Source organism: Strongylocentrotus purpuratus, unplaced genomic scaffold (genome assembly GCF_000002235.5).
Source record: "Strongylocentrotus purpuratus isolate Spur 01 unplaced genomic scaffold, Spur_5.0 spur5_scaffold_7, whole genome shotgun sequence".
In the NCBI taxonomy this organism is placed as follows: domain Eukaryota; kingdom Metazoa; phylum Echinodermata; class Echinoidea; order Camarodonta; family Strongylocentrotidae; genus Strongylocentrotus; species Strongylocentrotus purpuratus.
Window position 1 is genome coordinate 38,315,085 of NW_022145613.1, and position 14,799 is coordinate 38,329,883.

Genomic DNA, 14,799 nt, shown 5'->3' on the forward strand with positions numbered 1-14,799 from the left:
TTCATTTCTTCCCTTTCTTTTAACTTTTCTTTTCTTTCCCTCTCCCTCTCACCCCCCCCCCCCTCTTTTCTCATTTTCCCGACAGCAGCGGTGTCCCTTTAGCTACGCCCCGGTTGTTATCCATTATTCTTTTTAAAGAACTCACAAAAATTCTCTCTTTCCCCCTTTTTTTCTATATCTTTTTTTGTTCTTCTCATTTTTTTTATTTATTTATTTATTTATTTATTTATTTATTTTTTTTTTTTTTTTGGGGGGGGGCTACACGCCTGGCAAGAGGGACCTCATATTATGCACACTGCAAAATTGCGTCCCCCCCCCCCCTCGGCCGCGCCCCTTCAAGTCCCGGTAAAAAAAACCGCCTTCTTATAATATCATCCCCCTCTCTTTATTTTCCCTTCTCATTATCATCTTTTTACCCCTTTTCTCTTCTCCGTCTTCCCCCCTTTCTTCCTTTTCCGCCTTTCTCTCCTCTCTCTTCCCCTTTCTTCCTTTCTTTCTCCTTTTTTTCCTCTCCCCTTTTCTCCCCTTTTTTTGTACCGGGGGAGGGGGCACGTGCCCCCTGTGCCTCCTGAATCCGCCACTGCAACTGTACGTGCCTTTCCGTGATTTTAAGAGATCCAGTTTCTTTTGCGCAGGCATTTTGTAGGTTCTTCAAGGCACAGTTTTTATTTTTGTTATGGCTGACTAGTGCGGTCGTGATGAGTTTAGAATGTCATCTTCATGGTGGTGGTGGGGGGGGGGGGGGGGGTGGCCTGTACAATCATCCCCCCCCCCCGATAATTCACCATCAGCAAACAAAAATGAAGAAAAATTAATGATGAGAGCCCGATGAGAGTAGTTAAAGGTTACCACTCGCAAGATGACCATCAATATACACATTTTGCTTTCTCATTTTCATAATACATACAACTATAAATAGAAAACGAAGTAAATGAGACAACCGTATATGTAACAAGAATAGATTGTGTTCTCGTTCATACGGCTTTATCAGGAATTGATGAATTTATTCAATTTCTGTAATCAACAGCATCATAGAAATGCAGTGCGCCAAATGCAAAGCCGCAGCGTTAAAAAGCAACGAGCTAAATGTTAAGCGCGAGGCGCAATAAGTGCAAAAAAGAAGTAGAGAGTGGGAGAGAGAGATAGACAGAGAGGATCACACAGGCGCATAGCCAGGGGGGCGGTGGGGGTCGTCGCCCCCCCCCCCCCCCAAAAAAAAAAGAGAGAGAGAGAGAGAGAGAGAGAGAAAGAACAAAGGAAGAGGACGTAGGAAGAAAAAGGATTAAGAGTCGAGAACGGTACAACGATTCGTCTTCTTTCTCTAATAATTTAATGAAACGTCAAAAGAAACTGAATTTAGACAAGGATAAAGAGTCGAGAACGGTACAACGAATCGTCTTCTTTCTCTAATAATGTAATGAAACGTCAAAGCTTCCGCGCTTTGCGCGGGAAGGGGGTGGGGAACTGAAATCAAACAAGGATTAAGAGTCGAGAACGGTACAAAAAATCGTTTTCTTTCTCTAATAATTTAATGAAACGTCAAAAGAAACTGAATTTAGACAAGGATTACGAGTCGAGAACGGTACAACGAATCGTCTTCCTTCTTTAATAATTTAATGAAACGTCAAAAGGAACTGAATTTAGACAAGGATAAAGAGTCGAGAACGGTATACGAATCGTCTTCTTTCTCTAATAATTTAATGTACCCCCACCCCCTAAAATAAAATCCTTGAGAGGATAATAACCCAGGTAGCTAGCCCATGTGGGACCCACATGGGTCCCATATTCGCTGAAATGTTATCTTTATTGAGGGTGACTTGAAAAAGTTAATAACTTGGAAGGGAGGGGTGCAACTAGCTGCCACACGCTTCTACCTGTTGGTTGCTTTGATCCATTGCCGAAAATATGTTGGCACCTATCACCGCCCCCCCCCCCCCCAACCACAGATACAAATCGACACCGTTGTTCATCTTGATACTTTTTACAGAGTCAGGTGCATGAATATATTAATAGGTACATGGTGTTGTTGTGTAGCAACGCAATGTTTTAATATGTGATCTACACTGGTTCATGATGTTGCGTAGCAACTCTAAAGTCAACAATATTTCTTTCGTTTTGGACTGATTTAGTTGAAGGTAATTATGATCACGCCATTTGATAAACTGCTCTATATTTGAACGATAATTATTTTCATCGCCTCTGATCATCCCCAAGATTTCAGTATCATCTGCGTATTTGAAAAAGCGAACATCGTTATTACCAAGGTCTGGATATGTTTCTGTTCGTTATCTGGGCGAGTTTCCTTCTTGGTAAGTGTGAATTATGATTCTCTTTGTTGTTTTAATTGTGACTTATTATTAATATTTGTACAATTACATAAGGGGTCCAGACAACTCGCCACAAAGACAACCCGCCCCAAGACAACCCCCACAATACCCTGGACATCTCGCCACAATACCCTGGTCTTCATGATCTTAGATGAAATTGTCATTTTATGTATTCATTATTCTTTTATAAACACAGTCATGACAGGAAACATGGAAATTGTGAGTATTTTGAGAGCTGTTCTGAAGAATAAAGATGATTTTCCTTGCGCTTGCAACAAGACCCGCAACAAGAATCTATTTTGGACTGTGCGAAACTAACCTAGAAAATCTAGAAATAAACCATATTTTAATTTTATTTCGCGGGTCAACTGCCCCCTCCCCCATCAGGACGCCAGTGCTTCCAGTACGGCCCTTCCATGAATTCCTACCATTAAAAATTATCAGAAGGGAAAAAGACATGTACAAAGGATAAAGGGGACACTTTAGGGGAACCTGAAAAAGTGGGGGGCACAGTGTCCCCCCCCCTCCCAATGAAGAATGCCGCCTCTGACGAAACTAACCCAGAAAATCTAGAAATAAATCACATTTCAATTTTATTTCAAATAATATGTGTCAAATAACCCCCCCCCCCCATCAGTACACCAGTGCTTCCAGTATCCTACCATTAAACAATTTCTGAGACAGAAAAATGCAGCTGCTATAGACCTCTAGATCTAAATACCAAGTTATCCCAGTGATCTGGCGATCGTACGCCTTCGGTTTGTCAAAAATATATTATTGTTGCAAGGGAAATCAGCTTTATTCTTTATTCTTTGTAATGACTGTGTTTATAAAAGCACGAAAATCATGAAAAATGACAATTTCATCTAAGATGAGGGATTTTAGATCTAGAAATCATGAGGGGAAAAAAGTGTGGCGAGTTGTCCGAAAAGGCACCCCACCCTGGACAACTCGCCTGTGGCGAGTTGTCCAGGGTATTGTGGCGAGATGTCCAGGATATTGGGGCGGGTTGTCTTGGGGCGGGTTGTCTTTGTGGCGAGTTGTCTGGAATTCTTACATAAGCATGTATTAAAAGTAAGAGAAGAGATTGTTTAAGCACGTATATAGGGCATAGGGTTTTAATAACAAATCAAAGATCAGCGCTAAAGCGTTAAGGCCCCTCGGGTTGTTTTCATAAGGCATGCAGGTTCACATGTTTGAAACTGCATGGGTGCAAACTTGAAAAGGATGTTTCCCACTATGTCTTGCAGTCACCAAATTAATGTTATCTTTCTTAATTGGCTTACCTCAAATCATCGGGTCATCGCGTCCGCTCGGGTAGTATTGTATTGTATTGTATTTATTTTCCGTCATTTAAAAAAATACATCAACATATATATATATATATATATATATTTACAATCATAAAGACACACTTATAAAAAGGAAGACGGAGGGATGGCCCTCCTCAGCGTTGTTAGCATAACAATGCTGGCTTACAGAGGGGTCCCTAGAGACATAGAAAACATGAAAATAGATATTACAAAAGTAAGGAAAACTTACAGCAAAATAAGAACTTACAATAATGATAAGAGCAAATTCGAGTAAAACAAGAAACAGGAGAGAAATATTTACGATATATATATATATATATATACAAGAGAGAAAGCTAGAAAAGTAAAATATTTATTTAAGAATAATTATTAAAAAATTTGTTTTTAAAAAGATAGTAAGATACAGCTACAGGAAGTCTGGAATAGTATTGTTTAAATACTTTTTGTGAACAGTTTGAAGTAATTTAGTTGGAGGAGGAAGAGTATTATATTGAATTGAGCTTCTATATTGGGTAATTCTGCGACAATATTCAGCTCTAGGCAGGCGCGGATCCAGGATTTCTTAGGGGAGGGGGCCCAACTTTCTTTTTTTTTTGCTCCCGAAAATTTGAAAATCGCGCCGGCCGAAAAGTCGCTCAGGGGGGGGGGGGGGGGGGGGGGGGGGGGGGGGGGGGGGGGGGGGGGGGGTACAGAGCACAATTTTTTTTTTTTTTTTTTTTTTTTTGCTCCCGAAAATTGAAACGCGTCGGCAAAAATTCGCTCAGTAGGGGGGGGGGGGGGGGGTGGGGGGGGTAGGGGGGGGGGGGGGGGGGGGGGGGTGGGGTTGACACATTTTTTTTTGATCCTCAAAAAAAATTCACGTGATTTTACATGATTTTTTTCTAAAGGGGGGGGGGGCCGGGCCCCCCGGGCCCCCCCCCCCCCCCCCCCTGGATCCGCCACTGGTTCTAGGTTTAGGGAGAACAAAGTTACCGGAATTGCGTAGGGAATAAATATGAGAGGGTGTTGAAACATTTCATTCATACTGGGAGATAACATATTATGGACTGATTTATAGACGGTCGGGTAACACGTCCTACCTTTCGTAAACCGAAATAGAAGATGCAGCGACCTTTCGTAGATTTGCCGTGTATACATGTTTTCACACAAGCGTCGGGTAAATTAAACCAGACCATTTGTAGATGAGAGGAGGGTTTATTTCACAAACATTACCCAGAAGAAGAAAAAAAAAATCGTTAATAAAAAAGGGCATGTTTTCACAAAAAGTCGGGCAACTCGACCACCCGACCCGACCCGACGCGAAGAAATCGATCATTCGAAGTAAGCCGCTTTTCTTGCTTGTGTATGTTTGACAGTATTTATACACAGTCATGCACACAATCCATCAACGGGAGAATATTAAGTCCCATTGAACTACTTATAGCTACTTGCGCCGTCTACATACCAAACAATACCTTGTCGGTGACCAATGGTCCCCATGATCCTCTGTTACATATGTCAATTGAGAGCTGATTTGATGTGACCTTGCAGGGTGGTCTAATCCCTCCTGTAAACTAGTACAGATGGCCTTTAAAGAGATTCATGTGTATGTTGACAGTATTCTATACATGCACAAATCCATCAACGGGAGAATATTGAAGATATTCATGAGTTTCCATCTGTGTTACGACACAACAAAATTATTACGAATTAACTTAATTTGTGAAGTTCTTGATTTTCATGTGTAGTTGGTGAATGCAGTAAGTTCTGCATTAATCTAGACCCGCATCATGTGGCACTATAACTCTACCTGACGGGAGATCTATAAAACTCGTCCTAAGGCTGGTATCAACGCCAAACAAGCTCGGTCCTAGTATGGGGAAACTTGCATCCTTGCGCCATTATGTGTGCACTCTGCCGGATATGCATGGTAAGTAGTAACATAAAAACGTTCTTTTCACAAGGTTGGTAATGGTAGAACAGTATTGGAAATATTTATCCCAATCAGAGTCCAACAAGGGCCTTAATTTGACCACTAGCTGATCTAAGCTGCAGGCCCGTAGCCCGCTGGGGGGAGGGGGGCACAGGGGGGGGGGGACGTGCCCCAAAAACAAAATTTCCAAGATTGTTCAACTTTTTTAGACCCTCCCCAGGACGTCGATCAATTACATGTACATGTATGTGCTCCCCCACCCCCCCCCCCAAAAAAAACAAAAAAAAACAACAAAACAAAACAAAAACATCACACTCTAGCTACGGCCCTGCTAAGCTGACCAGGCCAGTACGGTGGTCTTCATCTTTTTTTTTTTGCATTATAAGTTTCGATCTTTGCATAACTATTGTTAGAGCTGCAGAGCAAGTTTATTTCGATTGAGAAAGTGGATTTAGAATTTTGAATGGATGAGCTGGGTTATAATATAACCAATTAACATGATCAAATTTGATCATTCAATATACATACTTTGTCTGGCGCCTGGCATGCGACCGGCGGTTCGTGAATAATCTAGAGGCCCCACACCACCCTCTCCCTCCCTCTATCCGTCTTAGTTCCCTCACCCCTTGTCTCTATATTTCTCTCTCTCTCTCTCTCTCTCTCTCTCTTTGTTCGAGTTGAAATCATGAAAGTTGAAGCAAATAAAAGAAGAGTGTCGATTGTCCACTCCACATGCAACAGATTTACAAAATGTAGATCGGGTGTTCAGAATGGAAGCCACCATGCGTTAGTAACGAATCGTCCAATCAAGGGGTGTACACAAGGTTGTACTTTTGTAATCCAAAGTGAGGTTTGTTTTATCCAATCATTTACTGCAAGAATATTTTTTCGTTTGCTTATTCACCAGAAATACAACAGAGCGTACGACAAAGACTCCAAATGCTACTTCGTGCAAGATGCTCTATTCAATGGGCTATCATACAAGTGGTGTCTACTCCATCATTCCTAGTGGCGCGGATGCGATCGATGTTTACTGTGATATGATAACCGACGGCGGAGGATGGACAGTTTTCAGGTGCATTCCACTATCTTTTATTTTACAGTAATGGACATTTATAATTATATCGAATGATGCCACGTCGTGTTTTGTGAATGCGGTAAAAACGATATTTTTTTCGTCCTCTAGCATCAAGCAAGTAGGCTGATGGGGTCACCCTGATGCGAGTAGGATGGTGGGAGTGGATCACCCTGATGCGAGTAGTATGGTGGGAGGGGATCACCCTGATGCGAGTAGGATGGTGGGAGTGGTTCTCCCCGATGCGAGTAGGATGGTGGGAGGGGATCACCCTGATGCGAGTGAAAGGTGGGGAGGGATCATCCTGATGCGAGTAGGATGATGGGAGGGGATCACCCTGATGCGAGTAGGATGGTGGGAGTGGTTCTCCCCGATGCGAGTAGGATAGTGGGAGGGGATCTCCCTGGTGCGAGTCGGACGGTGGGAGGGGATCTCCCTGATGCGTGTCGGACGGTGGGAGGGGATCTCCCTGATGCGAGTTGGATGGTGGGAGGGGATCACCCTGATGCGAGTAGGATAGTGGGAGGGGATCACCCTGATGCGAGTAGGATAGTGGGAGTGGTTCTCCCCGATGCGAGTAGGATGGTGGGAGGGGATCACCCTGATGCGAGTAGGATGGTGGGAGTGGTTCTCCCCGATGCGAGTAGGATGGTGGGAGGGGATCTCCCTGATGCGAGTAGGATGGTGGGAGGGGATCACCCTGATGCGAGTAGGATGGTGGGGAGGGATCACCCTGATGCGAGTAGGATGGTGGGAGTGGTTCTCCCCGATGCGAGTAGGATAGTGGGAGGGGATCTCCCTGATGCGAGTATAGGATGGTGGGAAGGATCACCCTGATGCGAGTGGGATGGTGGGAGGGGATCACCCTGATGCGAGTAGGATGGTGTAAGAGGGTCGCCCCTGATGCGAGTAGGATGGTGGGAGGGGATCTCCCTGATGCGAGTAGGATGGTGGGAGGTGTCACCCTGATGCGAGTCGGACGGTGGGAGGGGATCTCCCTGATGCGAGTCGGACGGTGGGAGGGGATCTCCCTGATGCGAGTAGGATGGTGGGAGGGGATCACCCTGATGCGAGTAGGATGGTGGGAGTAGTTCTCCCCGATGCGAGTAGGATGGTGGGAGGGGATCACCCTGATGCGAGTAGGATGGTGGGAGGGGATCACCTGATGCGAGTAGGATGGTGGGAGTGGTTCTCCCGATGCGAGTAGGATGGTGGGAGGGGATCTCCCTGATGCGAGTAGGATGGTGGGAGGGGATCACCCTGATGCGAATAGGATGGTGGGAGTGGTTCTCCCCGATGCGAGTAGGATGGTGGGAGGGGATCACCCTGATGCGAGTAGGATGGTGGGGGGATCACCCTGATGCGAGTAGGATGGTGAGAGGGGTCTCCAAGATGCGAGATGGATGATAGAAGGGGATCCCCGCTGATGCGACAAGGATTCTTGGGATGTGATTTTCTAAGCGCGAGCAGGATGATTGGACGGGATATCTCTGAAGCGAGTAGGATGATGGGAGGGGAGCTAGAGCTGTAGTAGGCGGGTTATGTAGAATTATCACAGGAATTATCCTCCAGCTGTTAGTCTTCTCATTTGCCCCAACAGCATTCTCTGGTTCGGGTATATTATCAAGCTACCCTTTATTTGATTAATGGCAAGTCCACTCCAAAAATAATTACTTTCAATAGAAGCAGAACAATCAGACAAACCAATCAAAAAAGTTAAGGAAGTTATGAATTTTTGCATGACATGAAAAACTTTGAAAATCACAAGACAATTTGCCAACCTTACATCATGAGTCTGAGACGTCATTGCTTCATTGATAATGTATAATTTTATCATTGATAATATAAATTTCCAAATTTCCAAAGATCTTATTTCTTCCACCCAGCATCCAAGTTAGATTGATAGTAATATATTTGTGTATTGATGCACTTATATATAGAGTATTTTTTGTCAGTTAAATCATGAAAAATGTGAATTTTGATAAACTATTTATATAGAAATCAATAATGATGAATATGGCAATATTCAGAAAATATAGTATCAATTCTTCAAAGTTCATAAAATATGTTGTGCAATGTCATGCACGCAAAATGATACGAATCATATAACCTGGTCAAAGGCATGGAGAAATCAAGTTTTGGGGGATAGAGGGAAATTAATGGGATTAAAATATATAAAGCAATTGATAAAATTAGTGAGGACATGACGTCACAAAACTGATAACTAAATTGACAATTTTAGTAGTGATTTCCACAAGTTATTTTTGGAGTGGACTTGCCCTTTATGTTTTCTTCAAAGTGCATAATTAATTACACCAATTTCATCAGTAAATTCTATATTTATTTTCATACAATGCAGAAACGTTATGATGGTCTGTCAATTTTCTACCGCAACTATTCTGAGTATGTTCAAGGATTTGGTGACGTCAGCGGCGAGTATTGGTTGGGGTTAGATAGTATCTATTTGCTGTCCAAATTTAAGAGGGGGTCGAGCTCCGAATCGATATGGTGAATTCCAGCAAACAATCACGTCTATGCCTATTATGGACAATTCGGCATTGGAAGCCCTAGCACAAGGTATGGTTCCATCATTCTCATTTCTTATACAATCATTCGATATATAAAAAAAGAAATCCTCCTTCACGAATTGACCCTCAAGGGTTTTTATTTTTACTGTTTTAATTATTACCTATATATATATATAATATATATATATATATATATATTATTATTATTATTATTATTTTACAATATTAATTCCATTCAAAAAGTATAGCGTATGAAGGATAATTGTGAAAAAGAGTTACAACAAAAGTGAGTACACCCCTGTACATAAACATAAGCCTATTGGAATAAATGTTAATTTCAATAAATGTCCAAATTGTGTATGGTCGCCATATTTTCCAAAGCTGTATGAACTGTTATCCGTGCAGAGATAACCAATATTGCTCATGTCTTTGATTTAATCCTGTCCCACTCCTCAGCACTGGTCTTTAAAAGGGGTCAAAACGTTTTACATTTTGGTTTGTGTGTCCAATCTGTCCATACATTATGAGCATGCTCACTCATAATCAAAATACTGTTTTGTTTGTTTGTTTGATTTTGTTTTGCTTTGTTTCATCCTAATGTATTTGATCATAATAGAACAATGTTAATACTTTCTTCACCTTCATGTGTTTGAAGGAGCGCTGATGAAAACAATCGCAAAAGGGTGCTACTCCAACCACTCCCACGCATTATTAAAAAGGAAATTTACTTTTATTTTCGTTTGTATGGACCCTTTCAAGACTACATTTAGGCTAATCTGTTTAATACTTGTCCTTCTGTCCAATGTAGCTACGAACTCGAGTTCGCATCATACTCTGGTACTGCAGGAGACGGACTCATGGGCCAGATGTCGCGGCTTCTCGACCTATGACATGGACAATGATAATGGAGATGGTAACTGTGCAATTGACTGCCACGGGGCTTGGTGGTATCGCGATTGTTACATGTCCAATTTAAATGGTGTTTATGGAATTAAAAACGAGGCTCGTGGGCCCGGTCGTGGGATTATATGGAACTGGTCTAGGTCTGAGGATATATACATGACATCTACAGAGATGAAGTTGAGAGAACCCTCTTAATTTATTCATGTTTGCGCATTTCTTTTTCTTATCTCGCATGTGAGCTTTCGAAAGACATTCCGGTAAAATATATTATGTGTATATGGATAGTGACAATAATCCTTGCCTGAAAATATAATAATTGCGATTTGTCAAGATTTTAAGCATAGTAGCATACACATGGTTTAGCATTCAGGCAAAACAAACACTGGCAAATAATAATTCAATAAATCTGAGAATGTATACTATTATCTAGATCTATTAGGAATAAATCATTGTCAAAATAATTCCATAAATTGGGGTGAAAAAACAAATATTCCAACTTTATGAGCAACAGTGTAATAACCAGTTGCCTGATGATCGCTCGCAAGGCGTGAACTCGGAGTAGTAATCATGTTCCATTCATGAACTCTCTCTGACCACATTTCAATCGCGAGCAGAGGACACTGTGTGGCAAAATTTCTTTGCTTTAGCCCAAGTCGATCATGGCGTAGCTGATTAATCTTCTTATGAAAATTCAAAAGCGCGTTAAAGGGACTGTCTTGGTAACATTGTTCAGATGAGAGAAAAATGGTGATATGGTAATGATTTCAATGCTAAAGTGTGCAATTACAAATAATCTGAAAGTTTGAGTGATTAAAAAATTGAACAAAATGATCTCATCTAATCCTTAATTCTCCCAACTATATATTACAATTTAATTACATTTTAGGTGAATGTAAATTGTAATAAAGCAATGAATTGGCTCTATATACCATTCCCGACATTTAAGTTTGACAGATTTTTAAAACCTGTCTTATGTCTTATTTTCAAAGTAAAACGGTTGGGAAAATGCACTCGCCTTCAAAGAAAAACCATTATATCTTTGTGGTTTGAGATTTTTTCTCAGGATTTTTTGCCTGTTAGAGGGTAAGTACAGTAGAAGGACTATAATAAGTAACATTTCATACAAGAATTACACATTTTGTTCATCAATCTTCAACAATGTTAACGAGTCACTTTAAAAGAGGAAAGGGGTGAAGTGGGGGGGGGGGGTGGTGAGAAGTAGCGTTAAGAATAGGAAAGGGGTAAGGTGGGGGGGGGGGGGTGTTGAGAAGGTAGCGTTAAGAAGAGGAAAGGGGTGAGGTGGGGTGAGAGAGGTAGCGTTAAGAAGAGGAAAGGGGTGAGGTGGGGGTGAGAAGGTAGCGTTAATTCTATCTGTTATGTAATCAAATCATGTCATGGTTCATGTATACATTTTACAACATACCTGCAACTTTTGTAGGGTGTGTTTCATCTTTTTTTTTAAATCGTTTAAACCCTCGTTTTATGCAGTAACTCCGCTGTGATCTTCTCGATCTTCTTCCCTAAATCCCATTCGGCTTACACGTAGTGTTGTGTGCCCTATCTAGGTCCCTTCCTCTATCCCGATTCCTAGCTCTCAAACTTCGTAGGCATGGTCTCTAGAATCCCATCGAAGTCACTAACTCTGCGTTTCCCGAAATCACTGTCCAGACGCCATTTTGTCCAATTCGGGCCCTTTTTTCAGGTATTTTTTCGGCCTATTAGCCCCACAGTCCTAGATGCTACAGACTTTCTACCAATTGCTCTAGATGTCCCAAACGATGCTCTTTCTCCATCTGCGACGAATAACCCTGCCTTCAAAATGTCATCTAAGTTTAAATCCGATATCGATTCCATCATAAATCGCTAAATTTTTCTAAGATATTGACCTCTAAAAACGACAAATTGCAATAAGTATCTAATATTATTTTTGTTTTTGTATTTCTCAATTTTTCAAGTTATCTTTATCTTGACATTGAACACACTCACAGCAGTCATAATGACACCCTCTAAGTTTTGAAAATGGATCTTGTATCTCCAAAAAATTGAAGAGCGCATCTATAATATTTTTCTTTAACTACAGCAACAGTGTCAAACGTACAAACTTCCAAATTTTTCTAGCATTTTCTATTGGTTGGACCACCCCCTCAATCTCACTTCACCTGTGAGTAACTATCTTTATCGAAGGAGTGGGGTCAGCTATCTCGATGGGGTGGGTCCAGGATTGTCTATAGGAGTGGGGAATGGGTGAAGTAGATAGATAGATAGATTCTTTTATTGATCCATATTCAAAACATAGAAAATTGGCCTCAACTGGCAGCACATAAACAAAATACGATGTAGTTACAAAATGAATAAATAACACTTAGGTGTATACGTCACATAATTTACATGAATTCACACGAGAGTCATGCATGACATTAAAAACAAAATCAATTGCAATTCCATTATTTTTCACAGGGCAACAAATTTTAATAAGAGCTCATGTATATGTACACCGTGTCGCCTCGTTGTGAGTGACTGCTTGGGAATAAACCACGAAAGTATAAACACGAGTTCTTATTGAAATTTGTTGCCCTGTGAATATAATGGAATTGCAATTGAACTATTTTAAGGGAAATTCGACCTTATAAATAACTATTTTAAATAAAGCAGATAAATCAAAGAAGCAGACGGGGAAATATTTGAATGAAATCAGACAGTAAATGAGAAAGTATGAATTTTTGAAAATTGTAACCTTGTAACATCGAATCGGCTCAATAGGCAGTGTCAAAGTGCCGGAAAACTGTTTACGTTGGTTAAAAAACAAAATTACTAAAAAGGAGAGTTGTCCGTTACACACGTAACAACTCATAGTCACCAAATAACAAATTTGCTATTTGCATGCATTCAGTGATTATAGTGTTGGTCCGATTTGTTTTAAGTTTCACTATTCTGTTTCTCTTATTTTTTCCGCTTTAATTAAATTATGACGAGAGTTGGATTGCCCTTGTAGAGAAATGCGATAGGTTAGAAACAGTTAGAAATGGATATTGGATCTGACTTCACAAGCACAAATTCCTTCACCGCTTGAAATTATATTACAGTGGAAAAATCGTTTTACAAACCACTTCTGACAACCTTAGATTCCAGATTACGAGAATTTCAGTTCAAATTTCTCCATTGAAGGATTCTACAAATGAATATTTGCACCAATTGGTATAAAAATACACTAATATGCACTTTTTGTCAAACAGAAATGCAAATGTTGTATCATTTGTTCTATATTTGTCCTGGAGTAAAACATTCTGGAAAGATATTAGTAATTGGCTCTGTGAAATCAAAATATTGAGTTTTCCATTCTCACTCACAGATATATGTTTTGGAGTCGAGACTAGTAACAAAATAATTGCACTTTTGTTATGTATGGTAAACACTTAAATTTTTAAATAAATGCAAAGAAAATAACTTACGATTTATACAGTTCAAGTTTGGGAATTATTTATTTAGAAAAAAGTGGAAAGCTACAAAGACAGGAACAATGCTGAAACATAACTTGAAATGGCAAACATAACCATTGTAATAGTGTTATCAATGTTATCTTCACTGTATTCTATACGCGTTATATCTCATATTATTCATGCATCAAATGTGTATTGGTTTTTGATTGGTTGAGAGCTCGTCACGTGGACCAGAAATATTTCAACCTGCTCTGAAAAAGTACTATATGGGAGTACTATTTGAGTGACTATTTGGGAGTACTATTTGGGAGATGTAAAAAAAAAAAAGGGAATCTTTTTTTTTAATTGATTTTTTTTTCTTTCTTCAAATCTTAATTTAATGAAAATAAAATATTTTAATCTTGGTAGATAAAAATTGACATTTTTTTTGTTCTAAAATATATTTCTTTCTCCCAAATGGTAATTAAAAAAAATTTAAAAAAAAAAGAAATTTGAAGCAGGATATAAAACAATGCCTTCTATTCGAGGTACTGGTTATTAACTATGGGCCTCGGTGACTCCAAAAGTACCATTGGCTTCGGGGCGATGCCCCTCAGCAAATAGTACTATTGGAGTCCCTCTTGCGCATAGTTTTAACCAGAACCTCTCAAGACAGTGTATATCTGATAATGTACTACTCTTACTGTGTTTTTGTTATTGTTGTAAATGTCCTTCACGCTGCTTTTTTTTATGTATTCTGATTTTGAAGCAATAAACTTATAATTATACACACACAAAAAGAATGCGATAGGTGGATGAGGGTGGGAACGGAGAGAAAGAGAGAGAGAGAGAGAGAGAGAGAGAGAGATAGAGAGAGAGAGAGAGATAGAGAAATACAATCTGAGAGAGAGAGAGAGAGAGATATAGAGAGACCCTCTGAGAGAGAGAGAGAGAGGAGAGAGAGAGCGGAGGAGGAGATAGAGAGGGACTCTCTGGGAGAAGAGAGAGAGAGAGAGAGAGAGGAGAAGGGGTGGCGACAGCTCCTCTGGGGTAACGAGAGGTGGAGAGGGTGAATAAGACAGAGATGGGAAATGAACCGTAATTATATGTCCAGGTTTTATATTTACTAAAGAAAATAATGACTATAAGAGAATATTCTAATAAATGCAGGGGCGGTGTCTTTCAAAGTGTGGGGATGGCACACATTAAAAAGGGCATTTTCCGGGGGAAACTGGGCACCAATTTAAAGAGGGAAGCTTCAAAGCGCTAAATAATGAATTTAAAGACATTGAATATACCGCTACTAATCATTATCAGGGACCATC

At 40.4% G+C, this 14,799-nt stretch overlaps 1 protein-coding gene across 1 annotated transcript; it reads right to left on the bottom strand.

Annotated features, from left to right (window-relative positions):
* Positions 1-3,783: 3,783 nt before the first annotated feature.
* On the bottom strand, positions 3,784-10,014 carry LOC115919910 (extensin-like). Its single transcript, XM_030974546.1, has 4 exons — positions 9,989-10,014; positions 7,887-8,152; positions 6,740-7,854; positions 3,784-3,816 (listed from the first exon to the last, which is right to left on the bottom strand). Exons 1-4 carry the CDS (start codon positions 10,012-10,014, stop codon positions 3,784-3,786), a joined length of 1,440 nt encoding a protein of 479 aa, XP_030830406.1.
* Between the last annotated feature and the right edge of the window lie 4,785 nt (positions 10,015-14,799).